The 24,924-nt window shown below is 33.6% G+C and overlaps 1 protein-coding gene across 3 annotated transcripts in view; it reads right to left on the bottom strand.

Moving 5' to 3' along the window:
* LOC123531307 (polycomb complex protein BMI-1-like) overlaps window positions 1-24,669 on the bottom strand; it is a 34,392-nt gene extending 9,723 nt beyond the window's left edge. The window contains exons 1-3 of one of the 3 annotated variants that reach the window (XM_045312145.2): window positions 24,544-24,669; window positions 1,988-2,099; window positions 238-334 (exon numbers count right to left, since the gene is read on the bottom strand). In XM_045312145.2, coding sequence (XP_045168080.2) covers window positions 238-334; window positions 1,988-2,099 — 209 coding nt within the window. In that variant the 5' untranslated portion in view covers window positions 24,544-24,669. Of the gene's footprint in view, window positions 1-237; window positions 335-1,987; window positions 2,100-4,371; window positions 4,647-7,966; window positions 8,132-24,543 lie in introns of those variants that run through there. The other 2 variants (XM_053517772.1, XM_045312146.2) reach the window with 2 other exon arrangements.
* Between the last annotated feature and the right edge of the window lie 255 nt (window positions 24,670-24,924).

The raw sequence follows: 24,924 nt of genomic DNA, 5'->3' as shown, positions 1-24,924 counted from the left end.
CGTGAGATTAATTCTTTGTAACAAATACACAAATACACAACCTAATCAAAGTAATAAATTGAGTAGATGCCTTCAGCATCAAATACATGATTTCATCCGCTCTAATGCAATCTAATACAAATGTTAGATAATATCAGATTTACATCCACATGAAAGCACCGCGGATGGATCTTAGATAATATAAATGAGTTTTAATGTAACACATGTTGACATAAGAAAAGCGTGTGTGTAATATACCGTATATAGTCTAGTGGGCGTGTCTTGTGTACCATTACATCACAGACTGGGCAGTACTTGCTCGTCTCTAGGTAACGAGTAATGCACGTGCGGCAAACTGAAATTAGACATATTATTTTCTTAACAAATTCATCGAGATATACGTAAAATTTCACAGTGACCTTGCCGTTACCAGCCGGACAAATTCGCAGTCACCTTCCGGGCAGATCAAGTGACATTCACAATAACATTACCGGACAAAGTCACAGTGACCCCACCTGAAAAATTCACAGTGAGCTTCCGGGCAGATCCACAGTGACTTTACTGGACAAATTCACAGTGACCTTACATGACAAATTCACAGTGACCTTCCCAGACTAATTCGCAGTGCCCTTACAGGCCAAATTCACACTGACCTTCCCAGACAAATTCGCAGTGCCCTTACAGTAAGGCCAAATTCACACTGACCTTCCCAGACAAATTCGCAGTGCCCTTACAGGCCAAGTTCACACTGACCTTACAGGACAAATTCACACTGACCTTCCCAGACAAATTCGCAGTGACCTTACAGGACAAATTCACAATTTCACATTGACCTTCCCAGACAAATTCACTGTGACCTTACAGGACAAATTCACACTGACCTTTCCAGACAAATTCGCTGTGCCCTTACATGACAAATTCACACTGACCTTCCCAGAAAAATTCGCAGTGCCCTTACAGGACAAATTCACATTGACCTTCCCAGACAAATTCACTGTGACCTTACCGTACAATTGCTTAGTGATCCAACCGTACAAATTCACAGTGATTCACACTGACTTTCCGGACAAATTCACTGTGATCCTACCGTATAAATTCACAGTAAACTAGCGGACAAATTCACAGTGACCTTCCGGACAGATTCACAGTGACCTTCCAGGCAAATTCACAGTGACCTACCAGGCCAATTCAGTGAGCTCTCTGCAAAAGCATATTCACTACTGTGCAATATCATAGGAAAATTGAAGCAGTTGGGTGTTCCGAAAAGTAATGCAACAATGTTTTTTTTGCATTTAACGTCGCACCGACACATGATAGGTCATATGGCGACTTTCCAGCTTTAATGATGGAGGAAGACCCCAGGTGCCCCTCCGTGCATTATTTCATCACGAGCGGGCACCTGGGTAGAACCTCCGACCTTCCGTAAGCCAGTTGGATGGCTTCCTCACATGAAGAATTCAACGCCCCGAGTGAGGCTCGAACCGCTACAATGTAATACAAAAATGTATACATGCACGAATATATTTACACGTACACTTATAAATTTACATATGCACGCATACCATTATTTTGAAATGATTGCGCACGCAAGGTAAGACTTTTTACCCAAATGGAACACCATAACCACACATACAATCTTCATCGCCATGTTTTACCGCACAGCTGATCAAATGCTAACATTAATCATACTCGACATGTCAATTAATAATTTATGTAAACCCTGTATGTTAACATACAGATGCTTTAAGATCAACTTAAAGACGGCCCAGCTAACGGTCCATAAACGCTCCATAAAAACCTCGGAGCTGTCACTTTATTCTTTTTCTTTAGCTACGTGACCGGGTGTCAATTAACCTTCGATCTTATCACCAATTTAGTGTCTAATGATTCCTAAAATGTAATCGTATTTTTCTGGAAAAAAGCTGAACAGATATCAATGCTTTGCAGTAAACATGGAATTTCTTGCATGACAGACGGACAGAACGAAATATTAAATGATGACACTTACATGAATGTAGGCATTCTGTGATAGTTGTTGCATTAATATAGTAGCCTCCACACAGCACGCAAATCACGTGCGGGTTCAGTTCTGTAATCTTAATCCTGGTCGTTCTGTTCATCTGGAAAAACATTCAAAGTAAACATGATGGTTAGTGTTTACAGTAAGACCACACGCTAACAGCATACTAATACATAACATGCTATTAAAACACAACATAACGTCACATAAAAATGCGGAGAATAGAACAAAAATGAGGAATACTTAGTACACAATTTCATACTAGAACATAAAGAAAACATAACAAAACACGTAGGATTAATTAATAACATGTCATATACTGAGACTACATATACATAATTATGATAAATACATAATACAACATATATTGACACTACAAAACACGCACATGATGAATACATAATATATCATAAATTTGAGACTACATACTAAAAGGAAATCCTTAAAAATACATAAAAGGACACACATGATGAACATATAACAGAACACATCAGATAAAATGAATACCAGAAATAAACACGTAATTAATACACAGAAGAATACAAATGATGAATACATCTAAGAAACAAAATAGCATGGTATTAGATATCATGGTAATTATATAATATTTCAGACAAAAAAAATCTACATTTAAAACGTATTTACGAATGAACATCAAAAGATATCGCACATATCGTGTTTAAAATTAAAACAGCTGATGCATTCAAGTTCTGCATTTCTTTCTTTTTTGTCTAGAGAAGGAACATACAAAAGCAGATAAGTGCTTTATTTTCAGCATGTACTCATTCACTTTGCTAACCGACAATATCTTACTACAAGAAATAAGGAGTATCTGCTAAAAATTTCATATATACAGAGAACTTTTTTTTTTTTAAAAAAAATACTGAACATTCAAAATAAAAAACAGAAAAAGTAGTTCGCCGGAAAGAGAACCCAGCTCATGTAATTACTACACAGAGATGAGATCACTATGTTACAAATGACAGCAATCATGCCCTCACGGTGTGGTCATAAATTTCATAAAATCACACCATTAAACTGTAAAGTAATACTTATCGCTAACTACAATCTTGAAAGGCAGTAAATCTTCCTGTTTTACAGGCTGTTTAGGATAATGATTTACACCGTTTAATCTACCTTTTTCTTTCATTCCTTCATTCATCTTTTATTTGTTTATTCATTAATTCATTTGTACAAGCATTCACCTTATTTATTCATTCACTTAACTTAGTTTTTTTTTCATTTACTCATTCGTTCATTCACCTTGTACACTTATTCATTCATTCATTCGTTTGTTCATCCATTCGTTCGTTCGTTCGTCCGTTCATTTATCCATTCATTCACTCACCTCAGTGATTTATTCATTAATTCGTACATCATTTACATGTATTCATTAATTCCTCGCCTTATTTATTTATTTATTTTACTATTATTTATAGTTCACTAAAAGTTACAGCAGAATATTATGAACAATTACAAATTACAGATACATGTAAAGACTGAAAATACAGTTCCATGCATAATGTAATAAAACATCATATTTAATATTTATCTCTTTACTCAACTGTTGCACATGAATTATTGGCGCCGTTTTGGCCTTCTTACACGGCAAAAAGATCAAAATAAGACATGCTGTCCCATATATCTTCATTTTAAAATGCAGAGTAAGTTTAAAATCAAAACTATAAGGAACTAGTTATAATATTTTACGAATTAACTACAAATATATCATATATATTTCGGTAATTAGCGTCGCACTGCGCCAGTAAATCACCGCGCATGTCACCGAAGACGCCGTCTGGTGTCCAAAAGATAATCAACGCCATGAAACAGTTGTAAATCTAACAATTTAAATCACAATTATACGACCCTAGGTGACCAATATGTCTCCTAATTTGATACAAACCTCTCATATTAATTTATTAGCATGTAATGTTTTCTAATATACGTTACTCTTCAAAACTGCAACTTAACTTCCTTACAGAAACTGCCTAACTTCGGAGCGAATGATCCCTGCTCTGCATTGAATAACAACCGGAGACCATGCAATCAATAAAATATCGGGCAAAATGCATTAACAATTTAAACCCGAAACCTTCATTTTGTCCTCTCAAAAAACGTTCATTTTGTCCGCTCAACTAATGCAATGTTTAAAGGACATTTTAAATGCACAATGCAGTATTCTGAAATATAATACCATAATACTGTGCGAACGATATAAACAAACAAAGCAAATAAAAACCTATTTTTTGGCATTAGAATTTCTTGAACACGCCAATATGATAATGTATATGAGAAGGCATGAATTTAATTCGATCAAATTTGTGACGTTAATTCAGCGAATAAATTAGAATTATTTAATACCCACTTACTCAAAAGAAATAACTCAACGTTCCGGTATTCGGACAACATGAAGTCTTCATAAACTCCAAATTTGATGAACTACTGAAGAGCTTAAATCACAAAACTATAAACTTTTTGTTAAACGTTAGTTCAGACCATCTGTTAAAGAACAGTCAAGTTTTGGTCATAAATTCCCAACCTTAATCACTGTATTTAATAAATCCTATGGCTCTCAAGACCGCTTAAATTTCATTTCTTTTTATACGGCTGTAGCGAGCTACGTGTTTTTGACTGTATGAAAGATGAAATACATTTGAATAAATTAGCCTAGTCCCTAGTACAAGTAGTTCTAGTTGAGACGGTGATAAAACGAACGATGAAAGAAAAAACATTAGACACAGCCCGCCCAGCTTGTCGTTTCTTTCACTGTGGTGTGTATAAATTAAAGCGGCTCTCTCGTCCAAATGATGTTAACTACAGAGCACTAGAGGGTTTTACTCGGTATAATAAATTTAAAAACAGATATGTGTGACACCGCTTGCTTTTTTATGCTGCAGGTATGTGGATGATAAAATGTCAGTTAAAGGCATAAATGGGCAAACACCAACATAAGCGCTTCAAATTTTATAACTGAATAATTTCGTACTTTCAACACTTTATGAGAAACATAATTTGGGTCACTACGGACGAAATATTTTAAACAAAATACTATTATTAAATTTAGTCATAGATATACATATTCTAACTGACTTCTTTATGTATGTAGTAGTTTCAAGAACAAAAAAAAATATAAGTTAATCCGTCTTTATCACCTGCTTTAGTCGTTAAACTTTTTAATTCACCAGTATTGTAAATTTAGGTTGTTTTTATTCCTTTGACACTAAACATATTTTATCCATTTTTAACCGCTTCAATTCACCAATTAAAATGTAAAGAGAACTTTTATTATTTTTCATTTAAAGGAAACTCTAAATCATTTCACCCATTATCCGCTCTAGGATATTTTCTAACTCGTGTGCGTACTATAACCTGCTTTAAATACAGACTACCGAAAATAAAAACACACATCGATCAAAACATTATCGTATGATCAACACTCTTTTAGAACGTCAAAGAAATTCAAATCACACATAGCTTTGGGGTAAAACGTCGTTAAATATACATTACTAAAACATATACGAATCAGACATTTTCCCTCATTAGCGCCAATAGATCGCACAGTTAGGCAAAATGGAGCAAATCGCTGGGTAAATCGGGACCACCTAATATAAATAGCACTCTCTGTGTGGGTTTGAAGCTGGGAAGTCGGTGCTGTTTATTTTGTGAGAGAGTATCGGAAAACTCCAATCAGTACTTCCATTCAGCACGTTCAAGTAAGAAATATGAAGAGAAAAAAAAAATAGTTTCATCCCTTGCCAAGATGAGCATACAGTCATCATTACAAAACACTCTTGAAAAAAGTCTTACTATTGTAAAAAGTTAAGCTTTGCATTAACAGATATTTCCTGAAGTATCAAGGACACAATAGCAGGCAAGCACACATGCACGCACGCATGCAAACACAAAAGTCATACATTCCTGAGTACTGGTAGTTGAAGTGCCCCAGAGACCATTTTTTTACTCACTTCAACTTATAATTCATATTTTTATCTATCAAAGTTACTATAGCACGTGCATGTGTGTAAAAATTAACCGCAGATAATTATGCTTAAACAGCTGAAGAAAAAACATATATTCTTGTATTTACATGCAACCTTCTTCAAGGCAGCTGTCTGATAATACATAATCTTAATATCCCAGGCAGAAATAAAATGTCACTTAGCTGTGTTTAAAGTGATGCACATGAAATTCATTAATGTTTTTTTGATAGTTTTCGTATAATTTTGATATTACTTTTTAATTTGTACAATCATCGCTATCGCAAGCACAAATATCCGACGATGAGTTAATAATGATTTAAAAGACGACATAGTTCTGGAGAAATAATGAAATTTGCATTCTGCTCCAACTCCAGCGTGCAAATTAAAATGTGAATTACTTCATGGTAATGAACTACTTCATAGTAAGTCAATATTGATAAAGAACGATATTTTTCTCAAAACAAAACCTCAACCTTGACCTTTTTTAAGGAGAGCGGTGGTCTAGCGGTGCCGGCCATTCAACTCTGGGGTCATGGGTTCTAGCCCCACTGGGAGTGGTTCGAAAAAGCTTGAAGCTTTCATCGCAATAGAGCTTACACAAATTAGTATAAACTGAACTAACCTCGACCTTTACAGTTACGATGGTATTCAACAGACCGTCTGTCTTCCGTTTGTATTTTGAATATTGATTGTACATTTCTGAGACTGAGGTAATCAGTTTTACTTGAGGTAATCAGTTTTACTGGATGCAGTAAATCCTAGACTAGCCACTAGACTGATAATAATATATTTCTACATTTTTACTTTTTTGACGAATTTAATTTCATAGAGACAAAAGCCAGTCTATTTTAGAGATTTTCACAGAGGACTGATGTTGAAATTATCATGATATTGGACATAGGATATAGACTGGCTCAGTTCACTACATTTAATCATAAAAATGTAAAAAAGATATATCATAGTCTAGGAGCTAGTCTAAGTAAATCCCAGCAAGTATTCAATAAGAATGCCCTAATGGATTGAAGTCCTAAAAATTTAAACAAATATCTACTAAATCTATGTTTAGAGTTACCGGACTTGACCTCATGACGTTGATACACTAAGCGTGTCCTGAATGTTTCAATTTTCAACATCTATCTTGGATTTAATACAGAATTTGAGATTTTAAAATGGGAGTCTAGGATAAAGTCAGGGTAAAATGGAACGATTTACTGATACTGTTAGAAGACAAACACTTTTCTGAAATTTTATTTTACACTGGCCAATTTTTAAAACTCCGGTACAATTAGCTAAGCTAGGGAAAAAATCAAATATCCCTGGGTTTTTTTCAAGTTGGTGGCAACCCTTTTAATATGCTAAATTCGAAATGAAGCTATAAAGAGGTTAATAAAGTAACTTGTACATAAAAAGTCGCTCGAGTTAAACTGATTAGTATTTTGCAGGTGGAGACAATAATCGACATAAGCCCAAATATGTCGTGAAATAAGCTCCCTTTGCCAACCGGAAGTGCCATGAATTATAAGCAGACGACAACCGTCTATGTCCCAAAGCAATGACCAGCTATCAACATACATTTAGAAAAATGCTAGCAGAAAAAAAACTGGGTGAAGATGTTGTTTGTGTGCATGTATTTGATAAAAACCCAACGTGAAATATATACGAGAACTGGTAAGAATTGCTCTCCTGAACATTTGACTCAATGGGGGTCGTTATAAACGTCTACGAACATTATCAGACAGCTCTGGGTGTATTTTATGCATACTCGGTGGGCAATATGACGTGCCATTTAAAAGCTATCAATCATGCAAGGTCTATCTAACAGATATATTAGATACCAGTACGTTTTCATACGCGCTCCACTGCCTTTTATTAACTGCGGTGGTCCCAGAACAAACAAAATATCAGCTGGAGAAATATTTGCTTTTCGTGTAACGAGTGTGCACAAAAGATGTTTCATTTCTTTTTTAATATTTAAATGTTTTACCTTGGGTCGTCCGCTACATTCTTGTTCAAGGGTTTAACAAAAGCTCACACTTTATTCATAGAACTTTAGAAGTTTTAAAAGTATTTATAATAGGTGTAGTGTTTCCAGTTTAAATCACTTGAAATTCGTAAAACTTTAAACTTTTCAGAATCAAGCAAAACGCAACAAAATGAAAAATAACTCCAGAAGAAATGTAAAAGGTTCGCATTTTAAACACAAGCGTTTCTAAATGGCGAATTATCGTCCGTGTACACACCCCTTTGTCTTCGCTTACTTCCTTGGCTTTGAAACTGTCAAAATGCACGAGGATAACGACATGGAGTCATAAATGTACATGTCTCGGATACTTATGGAACGCCCTCACTGCCTTTTATAGACTTAAAAGGTATTAAGTGTGCATTTGTTTTTTTTAAATAAAATGATGTTCCAATGTTTTCACATGATGTGAAAACATATTTTCTGTGTGTATATTATTATATGTTGTGTTTTGTACTAACAATATTGTATTTTATGGTTATATTGTGTAGATACATCTTAATATCATGCAAAAATCTCTGGCGGCAGTGTCGGCGTTCCATATACATAATTATTATACGCGCACGGATTCATTTCTTCAAAAGAAGGGTTTCAGACAATAGCAAAAATCTCCGCTCATCTACACAGTAACCTCCGTGTTCCTTATGTATAAACTTCCTTCAAACTCGCGGTTTACATTGGTTTCGGCGACGGTTGGCCTACAAGAAAGAAATTATACAGATTTGTTATACTGTAGACACTAGGGACAAATGACAAATTTTATCTACATTTTAGTATCTACATTTCACCATTAACACATCAGAACTGGCGACTCTATACCGGGAGCAGCGTGAAAAATGTAAAATTAATTCATTTCTCAATCGTTATATCGTAGTAAACGTGTGTACCTCAATCTGCGCCACCTAACTGTTTTGATAGATAGACATTATGATATCACACAAATTAAGTAGTTTTAAATTACCTTGAAAAATATGTTCGTTAATTTTTGCATGAATGAGAAACAATGGAAAAATTAAAATTTGCAAAACAAGCAAAGAAAAAGAAAATCACAGTTTACTGCCTAACACTCACCAAATACTTCGCAACATATAATATTTTAATTCCATGACACCTTAAATTTATTAAAGTAGTGCGTTTCTGATATTCATACGGTAAAATATATTTCTATCTTGCAAAACATTAGCGTTTTGTGTATGTACTCAAAGAAAACGGTATACTTAAACTAATTGAACTGTTTACTGCCAAAAATAACAAAACTTTAAATAAACTTTCGACTTATATCCAAGAAGCATTAAAAATTAGAGACTCTTTATTAAATGTTCAGCTGGATGCTTGAAAGAAATTTGATCACTCTCCTTTTCATTTTTATATGTATATTGTACTCTTATATGCTTATATGTTTGTATATGTTTGTATATTATGTAGACCTTGATTTACTCTTTTTCATACATGTGACGGATGAGGAACTTGTATGTTCAAATCCTAGAAATAAAATTCTGTTCTGTTCTTAAAAGTGGGGAATACCAAGTAAATGTCACAAAAGATACAGAAAAAAAGTATTTAAAATTCATGACAACCAAAATAATTGCTAGTCTAATGACTCAACACATACAATCAGCTTAATCATAATTCAAGCGATTTTAGCGGTTTCAGTTTCAAAATGCAAAGAAATTACGTCAGCTTTGATTTGAAATAATAGTTTAAAGGCTGATAAAAATTGGCTTAATCACCAAAAAAATTGACATTTCTCACTCTGGGAAATTTTCATTGAAACTACTTTGTGATAAATCCATATATTTATAAGAGAAATTTCATCACGAAGGCTGCTGCAATGTTATCCTAAACAAAAAGGAAGAAACCTAACGCTGCCCTCAAGTAGGAAGTCTGAAATTTCTATTCATTTCACTATAAAAATTAAGTCGTATTTTACCCACGTTATTTGCACAACAAAACTGAACAGAAACTTCATTAACGTTTAAGATAAATGCATCAAGGTTAATACAAAACGAAATTATAATATACAAAATACACGTGATAAGCAGAAAAGCTTTTGAACACCAACATTGAACGAATATTCTGATGAGGTGTTATAATATATAAAGAACCAAATTCAAGCAATTCAATGCTAGTCCTTGAATATATTTTTGTCTGTTCCATTCCTTTTTTCAAATTCAGTTTCAAACTAAAACATTTTTTTCTAAATCTATCTGATACATTTTCAGCACTGCAAACCTACTGCCTGTATTTTGTCAGACCATGGCAGCAACTGTATGTGTACTAAACCAACTAAATCCTTTTAGACAGATCACCAAAGATAACTTATAAATTTGGCCTTTTCAAAATGTAGTTTTACCACTACTTTGTTTACATTAAAGCTGAGTGGTCTTTACGCTGATTTTGGAAGCTCAAACTCAAGTTTTTTATTTGGAAAATGTTAGTACAGACGTAATATTGGGTGTGTGTTTGTAACAAAGAGCAACTCCATATGATTAAATCTGAATAAAGACATGTCAATATCATGTTCTCAAAAAAGTATTTTACATAAAATGTATGAAAGAAGCTTTTGGCGGTTTTTTAAACAAACTTTACAGTATAAATGAGAGAATTTGACACAATATCGTCTTCTTATTTTTTTCAACTTCAGCTGACGTCTAAGACAATCATGTAAAATATTCTGCTTATTACAAAATGAATCAATGACAGACGATACTATAACGGTAAGATTCTTTCACAAATGTCAGTTTTGTGATTTTGATAGTCCATGTCATGTATGAAATGGTGGAGATGCTCCATCCGGAAATCATTTCATATACGGACCTGAACCTTGGTAGACTGTGACCGCCAACATTCCACAGTCCATATGGACTGGTACCCCACATGACGACCACTTTTTGAACACACGAACAGAAGCAAATTGTTCGGAGACAGCGGCCTTAACCATTAACTAATTAAGATCTGCCAGATATTTTTCTTAATGAAAACAGTACGTAAGAATATATTCAAAATTAAATAGCTGTATATAGCTAACTGTGTTTTTAATTATCGGTATGCATGTACATCTCAAGCAAACTAATTAAAACTAATAAATGAAATTTCCATAACAAACCAGGTTCTGTGGAAATCATGAAATACGCGTGCAATATGCCAGATAATAATTCGAATATTAGAATATTTATGAACGTACCTGATAAAATTGTTTTGACATTACTTTCACTATGTTATCCCCTACATGTTAACAATAAAATATTACAGATCTCCATATTTTCTACAATTAGGCACGGTTTGATGACTGAAATTTTCATATTATAAAAAGGTATGATCCACTGCTATACTCTTAAAACCTTATGTTAGTAACTATGTACGAAGTTTATGCAAACCGAATTGGAAAAAAAACCACGGAACTTCCATGCATGTTTCAAGCAAAGTTTTTATGGTTCTGTCTAACCTAAGATTTCTTCTGTTCAATTGCGATTCTTTTTTCTTTTTTTCCGACAGGCATTTCCTCCACAGCAAGCCAACAACGTCCAGTTTCCATAAAATCCAAAAACCTGGTTCTACTTATGCACTTATCATTCAGATGATGGGCAATTTCCAAGATAATCCAATGGTTATTCGGCCCAGTGCAATGACCGGTAAGAATACTTTAGTTAGTCCGATATACGTAACGTGTCACTAGACATGTAGGCCATATGTATTAATTTTGTCCCTCACGTTATAAATTCATTTGCAACTGAGTCAGTGAACGACTAAAAGTGGTACACCAATAATTTCCCACTTTCTCGCACACTTAAAAATAAATTAAGAAATATACGTTTTGCACATAATAACCTGTATGTGGTCTGAACATGAGATATGAAACATCTCGGAAACAAATTTGGTGAATGTATAGAAAATGACGTTTTAGATTTTTCGCGGCGGTGGGTAAATGACGTCCTCCATATAACACAAAATAACGAACTCTTCGAGACTTCACATCAGCATATTTTCAATTAACATTATCATAATTTTCTCATTACTTATCACCGAAATATAAGTGTACATTATTCATAGGCAATGCTAACACTCATGGCAACCGATCTCATTTTGTGCGCGAGCACAACTGCGTTAAAAATATTAATTCATATTTCCTTTTTTCTGCTCGCTCGCTCGCTCTTTGTACATGATCATTTTAACGTTTACTGGATGTTGTATAAAACTGTTATAGTATTTAAACTTTAATTTTGAACTGGGTATAAAGATAATCTGTCTTTTGACCCAGCTTTGAAGGATTTTTTTTTCAATTAATACCAACACTGATTTTATATCGCTATTCACTCTCTTTAGTTTTATCAAAGGCATAATCGGCTGATGGAGACAAATGACACTAAACGCGGGATATTACACATAGAAACATAACATAAAAATAAAACAAAATGATCACTTTCCTTTGTCGCTTTCTTTTTCTATTATCTTATTTATTCAGTTAGTTATCTAAACTAGTATTTTCCGGCTTCAATGACCATTTACGTACATCCGTGAACACTGATTTTTCAATCACGAATTATTTATCTTGTTATCTTTTCAGGAAGTCAGATAAAAATACGAAAATTAACCAAAATATTATTGACCATTTTTTCACAAAAAGTATGTAACTTAGCATTAAAGTAGGCATGATTGCATGGCACATTTTGCGTGCACCACGATCGGATGTAACAAAAGATTCTTTAGATATCTCAATTCATATTTTCTTTACCTATCAAAGCTTTAACTATTTCTGCTACGGTAGAATTTAGTTTACCTTTTTTTTGCTATGACAGAATTCAGCTTTACCTATTTTTGTTTTGTCTGGATTTAGCTTTACCTAATTTTTGTAGTAGAATTACGCGTTATCTTCCTCTGTAATGGTAGAATCAGATTAAGCCATTTCAGTTATATGGTAGAATTTGGCTGTATCTATTTCTGTTTTAACTAACTTTAGCTTACAGCCGAGTTTAGCTTTATCTAGTTCTGCTATGCTAGAATTTTGCTTCACATATTGCTGATTTTCCGTATCTTTAACCTATTTCTGCTATGCTACAATTTACCTTTACCTATATTTGTTATGGTAGAATTCAGCTTTACATATTTCTGTCATGGCAGAATTTAGCTTTATCTATTTCTGTTAAGACTGTTACTATCTCTGTTACGGTAAATTAAGTTTTATTTATTTTTGCTCTGGCTGATTTTAGGTCTATTTCCGTTATGACAAAATTTAGCTTTACCTATTTCTTGTTACAGTAGATTTAGCTTTGGTAAATATTAGCTTTACCTGTCTTAATCTTTCAATTTTTACTATGGTAGAACTGAGCTTTACATTTTCCTCTTGTGATAGAATTTCATCTGTGGCAAAATTTCTAATTCTGTTATGTTAGAGTTTTGCTTTTGCTTCATCTATTCCTATTAAACTGAATTCCGTTTTACCTATGTCTACTATCATTAAATATATATAGCTTTACCTATTCCTTCTATGACAGAATATTATATAGCTTTACCTATTCCTTCTGTGACAGAATATATATAGCTTTACCTATTCCTTCTGTGACAGAATATATATAGCTTTACCTATTCCTTCTGTGACAGAATATATATAGCTTTTCCTATTCCTTCTGTGACAGAATATATTTAGCTTTTCCTATTCCTTCTGTGACAGAATATATATAGCTTTACCTATTCCTTCTGTGACAGAATATTATATAGCTTTACCTATTCCTTCTGTGACAGAATATATTTAGCTTTACCTATTCCTTCTGTGACAGAATATATTTAGCTTTACCTATTCCTTCTGTGAGAGAATATATATAGCTTTACCTATTCCTTCTGTGAGAGAATATTATATAGCTTTACCTATTCCTTCTGTGACAGATTATATATAGCTTTACCTATTCCTTCTGTGACAGATTATATATAGCTTTACCTATTCCTTCTGTGACAGAATATATATAGCTTTACCTATTCCTTCTGTGACAGAATATATATAGCTTTACCTATTCCTTCTGTGACAGAATATTATATAGCTTTACCTATTCCTTCTGTAACAGAATACATATAGCTTTACCTATTCCTTCTGTAACAGAATATATATAGCTTTACCTATTCCTTCTGTAACAGAATATATATAGCTTTACCTATTCCTTCTGTGACAGAATATTATATAGCTTTACCTATTCCTTCTATAACAGAATATATATAGCTTTACCTATTCCTTCTGTGACAGAATATATATAGATTTACCTATCCCTTCTGTGACAGAATATTATATAGCTTTACCTATTCCTTCTGTGACAGAATATATATAGCTTTACCAATTCCTTCTGTGACAGAATATATATAGCTTTACCTATTCCTTCTGTGACAGAATATATATAGCTTTTCCTATTCCTTCTGTGACAGAATATTATATAGCTTTACCTATTCCTTCTGTAACAGAATATATATAGCTTTACCTATTCCTTCTGTGACAGAATATATATAGCTTTACCTATTCCTTCTGTGACAGAATATTATATAGCTTTACCTATTCCTTCTGTAACAGAATATATATAGCTTTACCTATTCCTTCTGTGACAGAATATATATAGCTTTACCTATTCCTTCTGTGACAGAATATATATAGCTTTACCTATTCCTTCTGTGACAGAATATTATATAGCTTTACCTATTCCTTCTGTAACAGAATATATATATAGCTTTACCTATTTCTGTTTTGTCTGAATTTAGTTTTACCTATTTCTGTTCTGTCTGAATTTAGTTTTACCTATTTCTGTTTGTCTGAATTTAGTTTTACCTATTTCTATACTGGAAGAAGTTGTTCAGTTGTACAGTTTACCTTAGTATCTCTGTCACAATTTAGCTTTACCTATTTCTTGTATGATAGAATTAACATTAAAATGTTTCCTATTTATGATAGAATTTTGATTTACCAATTTCTGTTAGACAGATCTCAGCTTTACCCTTTTCTGTTATGGCAGAATTTGGCTTTACATGGCAGATTTTAGCTTAACCTAGTTACTGTTATGGCAGAATTTAGGTTATCTCTGATAAGCCCTTATTATCCCTCCACGTAGAATGCACAGAATTATTCTTAATTGGTGAGATCATATGTATAACCTAGAGTAAGACTTTGATTTAAAAAAAAAACTTGTTTAAAAACAGTTTTTATTGAGTTACATTGCAACATATTTTCAATATTTTTATCAAGTTGTATGTTAGCAATATACATGAAAACGGGTATATACCCGCGCTTTTGCGCACTGAATTTGTGAAAGTCAGGGGTACTGAAACAGACAAAGATGGATCTTATATTATTATTAGCAGCCCTTACCATGAAAAGGTCAATTTTAAAGACACAGAAATCAAAATATCCACCGCTGCTAAAATAAAATAAAAAAGCAGGCGAAAACAGGATAATTCTATCTTTTTGTTTTCCCCTAATATTTATTTTTGCCAGCTGGTTCTGTGATGTCTTTTTCTTTAGAATAAATGTTTGAGGTAGTTTAAACAATTTGAAAATCTTCAAAATTCCTCACGAGTTAAAACTGATGTCCGTAAGCTGAATATATTAACTATTCAAATTCTGAAATTATGATATTTTAGGATTAAATGGACAAATGGCGCGATTTTGCGGTTTTTCTTTCTTCATTTTTGCAGCTCTGTATAGCTATTTTTCCTTATTTTCATTGCATTTTTACCGATATCACATGACAAATCTATTTTTGACATTTAGGTAACATTTTCATCAACAGCATTTAATAAAATGTCATGGAAACTTAGCTTATACACCACCACTAGAATTTGCATGGGGTCTCTCTCTTAGCTGATTTTACACTGGATTTGTCTGACTGAAAATAGTTTTCTTGCATCAACCATGGCCGCCACTTTTCTTTTGATTTTTGTTCAACATTGGCAATATGCCCCGAGCCTTCTCATTGATCCGAGCTTTTGGAAAATTGCACTTGCAGCTATTTCCTGTTTCTAAATTTTATGCATGTTGTGGCAAATCATATGACAGTTAAACTATAGTATTACTCACATTAGAATAGAAATAGACACAACAAAGAATTTTGGCACAAAATTTGCTTATCTAAAATCACTGGGGTAATATATAACATTCTTATAGGAAACAGAAACCACTTATTGTTAAAAATTTTTGTCTACAAACACAATTATATATCTGTTCTTAATTTCTAAAAAGAACTTTTTCAAAAAAGCCTTAGTTTTTGAGAGCTAGTATAAATGATCACAAGTCTCGGTTCAACGAGAAACCATCTGGCTCTTTCAGAGGGTGGGGGTCATCATGTGAAAGCCTGGATTATTCATCGACAACAATCTGTTTAGAATTTTTCTTCGTGGAGATTTTTTAAGCTTAGATGTTGGAGTATCAAACTATAGCAAAAACTCTCATGAAACTTAAATCTGTTACTGATAAGAACTGAAATACCGGTTAAGCGGCTCGGAATAACAGGAAAAGGGCATATTCTTCAAGAAAATGTTGACTACACACACTTAAAATAGCTCATGGTGTTTGCTGTAGCCACTGGAAATTTCTCAATTTCTTATATATAAAAAAAAGAAGACCCAGTTATTTAATGTGTAGATGCCTATTACACCTATTACACGGCCTGTAAACACTGGCTCGTCCTCTTTGAGGAGATGAGTTGAAAAAAGAGCCAATGATACTTCCGAGGAGGCGCTAATGACCGGAACTTTATGCAGAATGTAAACAAAGAAGAAGGGTGAGTTGATTGTTTTCTTTCTCAGATAAATGTAAGGCCCTATTTCAAAAAATAGCCAATGTAGTTCCACTCAGAAATGATTATACTTTTTATATATGCAGGCCATTTTGCAAGGTAAATGCATTTCTTGACGTGAGAACTTTTGAAAGTTGGAAAATAGGGACAAGTTCGAACCAAAAGTGGAGATTTGCCCATATATTTCGCCCTAATTTACACAAATAAGAGTAAACATACATTGTACCAATTTTTCCCATAATGGTATGTTAAATATGAATTATTTATGTGTTTTAACGGCGGGTTTTACCCCTCTATGCTCAGTTTTGGCTAAGAGGAGGAGCCAAAGCCATAGAGAAGGCGCAAAAGTCCAGAGTCGGAGCCACTGACCAGCTCTTTTCCAGGGTGATTAACACTCGTATAAAGCGTTTTCGTTCTCGCAATGTATCTATTTCGTTTTAAAGACGCTCGCTACAGTTTCGTAATTTTTTTCTCAATAATAGATTTTGATGAAATGTTTTGTATTAAAAGATCATGTTATGATGTATTGAAAAATGAAATAAAAATACTAGGTCACCAGCTTTGTTTCAATTTAATTTGTCCCTAGATATGGTGCTATTTTAAAGATTTTCCAAAATTTCTGTAATCCTAAAATATATTTCAGTAAAGTACAATAATCAGCATAAATTTGATTATCTAAGCATTTTTTATAACGGAAAACAATATATCTATTTGAAACATGCTCAGAGAAATCAAAAGAACATGATTTTGTAAAGAAAGGAATACTTGTTCAGCAGACCCAAGGGCTATTTTTGCATATTTTTGTCAGTTTTAAGTTGGTACTTCGGCTATTGTATCTAGTTTCACATAATAGAATTTAACCAAACTCTGCACATACCTTTGATTATGTCTACCTAATCTAAAACAAAAAGAAAATTGATAGGTCACCATATTAGATTTCGCTGGGGTGTGGCGGGCATTTATACAACGCAGGTTGGCACGAAATACTCTTTCAGTGTTTGAGCAAATGACTTAGAAATGTATATATAAAATTATCAAACGGCAGATTTCTTAATAATCGGATTTTAAGGTGTTTCTGAAGCATTTTGATGGCATAGAACGATGAAAGTTTCCGCCTTTTTTTTTAAACAAAACCTATAGTTTACGAATGTACGGTACGGGATTAGAAACAGCTGTGACTCAATGCAGAGTTGGAGCGTTGGTATAAATAACAGACTCCAGTATATGTCGGATTGAAGCAATTTGAACTAAAAGTACTTTAAATGTATATATTTTGTAACCATGGTGATACTTACTCTAACCTTTAGTCAGTATATTATACATTTTATACATTAAATGCTTGCGAACATAAATAATTTGCGAATTTTTGCCGTACGCGACATTAGATAATCACTTCCGGGCATGCGCAGAAGACCGCACCAACACTGCAGTGAGCTACCTCGAAACCAAATTGGCACGGTGTTGGGGTAAATATCGACCCGTCTGGAAAAACTGTAGCGAGTGTCTTTAATGTTTGTAATTTGATGCTTGAAATTGTATTATACTACCCAAATGCACATACTCTACCTAAAAAAGCAAGAGCTGTCCATAAGACAGCACACCCGACTTGTCTCAGTGCTTGACTCTGAATTAGAGCTTTGCCAATAAAAACTTTATAAAACTTTAAAATCGAAGTTAAAAAGAGGCATAACTCTGTCAAAATTCAAATCAGAGTTATACGGATTGTTTATCCTGGTGTAGCCTTTGATAGTAAATAACTGTTTCAAGTCAATAGCTTTGATAGTAACAAAGATATCTGATGCTATCAAAAGGGTTAACCAAAACGCCTAAGTTAAAAAGGGGCATAAGTCCATCAAAATTCAAATCAGAGTTATAGGGATTGATTCTCCTTGTGTAAACGTTGACAGTATAAGCCTATTTTAAGTTTCAAGTCAATAGCTTTGATAGTAACAGAGATACTAATACATTTTGTATTTGACTTATAAAAAAATAACCAACGGCGACGCCGACACTTTCTTCGAAAAATCGAGCTAAAAATATATGTGTATGTATCAATGCAACGGCTATACAGTTTAATGTTAAATGGTCAATTTTATTTTAAATGTTTGAAAGGAATCGCAAAGAAAGGATGCTCAATTCTTTATGATATTATTACTTTTGTTCGTTCCAGATGGGTCTGTTTAAAGACAAACGTAGGAAATCATTGACAACAAAAACGAACGACGTAACATACAAATGTAAAAGAAAAGAATATAAAACACAGCAAAATACATCAAATTTAGACGAAGAGTTTAGAAATGTAACCACGAGCACCACAAATAAAAAGAAGCGCAATAGAACGGCTGTCACAGCAATAAAGTGAATACAATTCAGATCTCATTTGCACAAAAAATGTATTATCACCGATTGTTCGCTTGTACAATACACACAAGGACCGGAAATGGTAATACTTCTTGGGGAAATGATGGCGATTTATTCTGCAAGGCCATTAATCAATCTAGTATGTGTGTAAATTAAGCAAAACAGTTGTGTTATTTGACATTTGGTTTTATACTTGCTGCTAATTAAGATGTTTGATTAAACTTTGAAGCGCTATTTCTGGGTGCACACATGGCGCTAAATACAACGTCCACGTGACGTAAACATAATATCGTTTTGACGATTTAAGCATTGCTAGTCATGTTAGAATGTACACTTTATTTATAAAACTCCCTCGATATTTTTGCTCATATATTTATGTCTTTTCTAATTCATTTAGAAACAAATGTTTTAAAGAGTTTATTTGAAAGCATAAATAAAATCGAGTAAGGCAGTGATACTTTATAATGTAAATATAAGAAATGATTTTTTTTCGGTATTCCGCAGAATAGGATCGGCAAATCAATGATTCGCGCTAGCTGGAAATTAAGTATCAACATACATGTTTCCTTACAAACGTTATTTAAGTAAAGTTAGAAAACTGTATTTATAATTCTGTAACTGTAAGCTCAGTAACGGTCAATACCCATTCTTACTACGTAGCATCAATTAAAAACAAAGTCTGACAGCAAATATTGCCTCCACAGATGGCACCCTATTTACAAACTCCCAGTACTAAATAATAACTTAATATGACTTTGACTGCAGAACGACTGACAAACAGACAAGGATAAGACAAAACCTATATGATACATGCGGTTCAATCGGGGAATAAATATCTAACGTTATTTATCTAGCATTTGTAAGTACCTAGTGAAGCACAATTTACAATTTGCAAGTAAACAAATATATTTATTTAGCATTTGTAAATACCTAGTGAAGCATATATTGCAACTGCATTTCAAGACTACCACAAAGTTAACACTAACTATTAAAAAATCCAAAATGGACACGAAAACCGTTGTGCATTATAGGGAAATGTCCCTTTCATAGACAATATCATAATTATACAACTTATAACGCCATGATAGCCCATCATTAGACAAGTGCAAAAGAAAAGAGAAGTGCAAATATCTCAGAATACATTCTAAGGAAATGAATAGGATGTTGTTACAATATCATCCATCAGATGTTTGTCACAATCCAAGGGAATCATGATAAAGCTCTGGTATGTGAGAATTGATGATACATTAAAAAAATCTCAATTTCAAAGTGCTTTGGCTCCCACTCCGGTTCTTAGCGCCTCCTCTGCGGCGGTGGCTCCTCCACATGGTGATAAATGCACATGTACGGGATAAACACGCTAGTAAACCACATAAGTCATGCAGTAGTAAGATATGCTTTTCAGCAAGATTGATGCAGGGACTATAAAATCTTAAATTTGTGTAAATTAGGGTGAAATATATTGGAAAATGTCTACTTTTGGTTTGGACTTGCTCTATTTTCCAACTTTCAAAAGTTCTCACGTCACGGAATGCAATTACCTTGCAAAATGGCCTGAATATATAAAAAGTATAATCATTTCTGAGTGGAACTACATTGGCTATTTTTTGAAATAGGGCCTTACATTTATCTGAGAAAGGAAACAATCAACTCACCCTTCTTCTTTGTTTACATTCTGCATAAAGTTCCGGTCATTAGCGCCTCCTCGGAAGTATCATTGGCTCTTTTTTCAACTCATCTCCTCAAAGAGGACGAGCCAGTGTTTACAGGCCGTGTATTACGGAATTAATAAAGGTGTTAACCAAGATACCTCAAAAATAACAAAATCTATTTCTTCATTTTTCTGCAATAAAACTGATCATTTCAATTTTTCACTTCATTTCACTGTGTCTAAAGTGAATAGGTCTTTTTGTCGAGTTTACCGTCACCGACACAGTTATAGGTTGTATGGCAATTTCCCAGCTTTTGCTGCTGCAGGAAGCCCCTAGGTGCTCCTTCGTGCACCATGCCAGACTCGGCTAGGCAACTGGGTAGAACCACCCCCTTCCGCAAGTCACCTGGGTGGTTTCAATTGAGTTTTGGAACCCAAAGCGATGAGGAGCAAGCCTTTATACCCACTCGGACAAAGAGGCCCCTAAAAGTAAGTCTATCTGTAGCATGTGTACGGAAAAATATATATACTTATTACTTTCATGCTTGTTAAGTTTTAGTTAAGGAAATAATACTACGTAAAACTCTTAAAGTTTAAATCATAACAATTGTGACTTATACTAGTTATAGAACCTTTTTCGCAATTTCGCAAGTTACAGGTCTTGTTTGCTTTGGAACCAGTCTGTACCGGAAATAAACACAGTTACAAATGAAAGCATAATTATTTCTGTATGTCCGCCTTAAAGAAGTAATCTGACACTCAAACTTACGCCACCATTTTATCAAATAAGGGTATGTTCAAATAGTACATGCTTGGATGGCTCAAATTGTGTACCGCTTTAAAAGTCGTTTTCCTTTTCTAGAAAGGGGAATGGCTTTAAAGCTCATTATCCTTTTTCGGACAAGGGGCCTTGGCTGAAATCGTATAGCTTAGCAGTTATTTTCCTTCTTCGGTCAAAGGAATTAGGCTCAGGGGAATAACTGAAAAACATATTCTTGCTTCCTTTACAGAGCAATGTAACTAAATATATTTCAACGCTCTAAGTGCCTCTATATTTTATACTTTAGACAAGGATAAAGCGGTGAAGCCATGTGCAAAACGTTTTGTTGTGTTTTTTTTTTTTAATCTGAAAATATTTCGAGTGTCACAGTCTAGACGTCACTGTCCATAGTTTGATTAATCTGGCAACCAGCCTACATATTTGTTCGCTTATTTTAACAGAAACAATATCAAACACAATTGATAAACACTCAATATTGAATTATTGGGTGATTATTTGCGGTTAAATAGCCTGACTGACCCATTTAAGAGAAAAAAAGTTAAATAGTTGTGGTAACAGAACAATGTGTTATCTTGTGGGTTTCAAATTACTTTTGCATAGAAGATGTACATTGCTTATGTAACCTATATTATTTTTCGGCTAAATTTAATATGCAAAAAAAATCGTTTTAAGAAAATATTAGTATAAACAAGAATGCCTTTTTTTCGGCTTTTGATAATAACTTCAAACACAATTTTATACTGTAGAATATCATGGTGCCTACAAAAGGTACTGTATTTCTTTAAAGAACTGTAAAAATTCAGAACAGAAAAAATGACATAACCTTGTCAATTCGAATTTTAATTTCCACCAGTTAATTCACCAAGAATAAAAACATTTGAGAAAATAAATGCTGTGCCTGCATTCTTTTGATAATCAACTTACTTAAGGTTACTGAACTTTACCTTTATTCATTTTTCGGCATGCAAAATATAAAATTCACCAAGTAATATTTTTTTTTTTCATTTCTATCAACTTTTTTCTTATTTTTCCTATATCTGCTCTTGTGCCAAAGCTAATAGCAATTCTTTTCTGACTGTCGCAACTTTCGATTAAAAACTATAATACCGTGTGCACAATTGACAAAAATGAAAAAGAACTACAAATCACGTCATGCGACCACGTGGTATATAACTCCGCCCCTACTGAAACGTGACCTTCACCTGATCCAAGCGCTGCGCCTTGCACACCCGCCACACGCGACAGAAACACTTTTGTATACTATTTCTGCGGTATAAGAAAGGCCCTTATTTCTGGCGGCAGATGTAAATCGCAACACTACTTATATTTCAACCCCTTTGTAATAAAGTATCACGTACTTATTAAGCCGAACAGTTCATACTGCGAAATATATAGAGATATATTGTAGAAAATTTACATCTTTTAACTATTTCAACATTATAATATTTAATATTTTGACAACGCATGATATGCGAAGGTGATGGTGAACGTAGCTTAGACATTTTAATATATTCGGTGAAAATATATTGGCTAAATATAATATATCAACACTTTTAAGTATAATGGGTCAGAAAATAACTGTAAACATTACAAAATTTGCAAAAAGTGGAAAATGTTAGTTACACAATAATATAACGCAACAAAAATGTATGCATTAATAGTCAGTCTCTACGTGGATAAAAAGGGGAAATTTTAAGTACCAGTAGGTTGGCAAGATTTAGGTTGCAAACCTTTTTATAATGGATTTGTGTGAAAAACTACTTAACTATGGCTTTTTGTGGTTGCGTATAAAGTAAATAAACAAATCGCAGCTGTTCGTGCCCATGACTGACATCCACTTTCACTGACAACCACTTTCACTGACCGGATTTTTTGATAATAAAACTCCCGTTTGTCATTGGCGGAAATTATACACTGGTTTCTTAATTTATGACCTGCCAGTCTGAATGGACATCGGTACAATAGGTTGTCTGATTAAACCTTTTATTGACCGTGACCAGAGATTTAATCAGATTTCGTTTAGTGCGATAAAAAATCATGTATGTTATCTATGGGCCATACTGCTATAAATAAAATAATTAGGAAATGTTACAGAATGTAAACGCCAACTTTAGACTTATCTACGTGTTAAGAACAATGCAGTAAAAACAACAGAGTGAACGTTTTGATCTTAAGCAATTGTTAAAAGACTGAATAAGCAGACAAACGAGAAAATTATACTATTGTGTTAAATGCGGACTGTCTTGACTGTTTCTCCTTTCATTTATCAGGTGGACGAAAAATCCTGCTAGTAATACTTGCAAATATTCGAAGAAAAAAAGTTTATTAATCGTTTGTCTAAATACAGAGCGTTCATGGAATTATATTGAGACGATATTGCAATTTTATTGTGTTATTAACACCCTCGAATTGATAATGTATAACTTATTATAAGCCGCAAGTTTTATGAAATGCTAAGCCGAGATAAACTCCATAAAATCCGAAAATCATTGCTGGGTAAGTAAATGTATGTTGAAAATACTGAAAGTATCACACTATAGTGCATAAATATGCTGACTATGTAAATTTGTAAGCGCCTGTTTTGACCTATTTCAACCACTGCACAAGAGTTCGCCTCCGACGTTTAAACCCCTCGCGTGTGGTCGCAAATTTCGCAACTAATTTGAATACAATAATCCGAACGGAAACTCGACTTGTACCAATATTAAAACTATTAGACATGAATGCGTAGGCTAAACACTACACAGCAATGTAAGTGTAGCGATCACGATACCGATCGGACAATTAAAATCGCGTACACTTCCTTATCACAAAGGATTTTGCACTACGCTATTCGAAACGAACGAGACGCCATTTTGAATCTGCGTGATAGGGAAGATTACACTGAGCAATAAACGAAGAAAACTGTGCCAAAACAAGCGTCTGACAGCTGCAGATAATCTACATAAATACGAAGTAAACATTAAAATATAAAATCTCCTACCTTTTGCCGGTAATTGTCTTTAAATTAGAAACAATGGCTGATGACAAAGAAAAATCGACCTTTCCCATTCAAATCTTTCACAAATCACGTGATCAACAGTACGCTTTGGTATTATTTACAAAAGCCGTTATTTTTAGAACTGATAAAGTGTAGCCAATCGCGTGTAGAGGAGGCGTTACATATCTTATGCATATTCATTATTACCAGATTCGCTGTTTTTTTATTTAAAAATGTATTATTCTTTGTTAGGGAGGCAGACCGTTTTTTCTTTTGAATGTCATGGAAAAAGTGTAACAATTAGTTTAGCTTATAATCGTTATACATATGTCTACTCACTGTACAAAATCTATTGTTTTAAATTTTATTTTGTGACATGTTTTC

The sequence above is a fragment of the Mercenaria mercenaria genome, chromosome 11 (assembly GCF_021730395.1).
Source record: "Mercenaria mercenaria strain notata chromosome 11, MADL_Memer_1, whole genome shotgun sequence".
Classification (NCBI taxonomy): Eukaryota; Metazoa; Mollusca; class Bivalvia; order Venerida; family Veneridae; genus Mercenaria; species Mercenaria mercenaria.
Note: the sequence above shows the minus strand (reverse complement) of the source record. Positions and strands in the feature narration are given on the sequence as shown.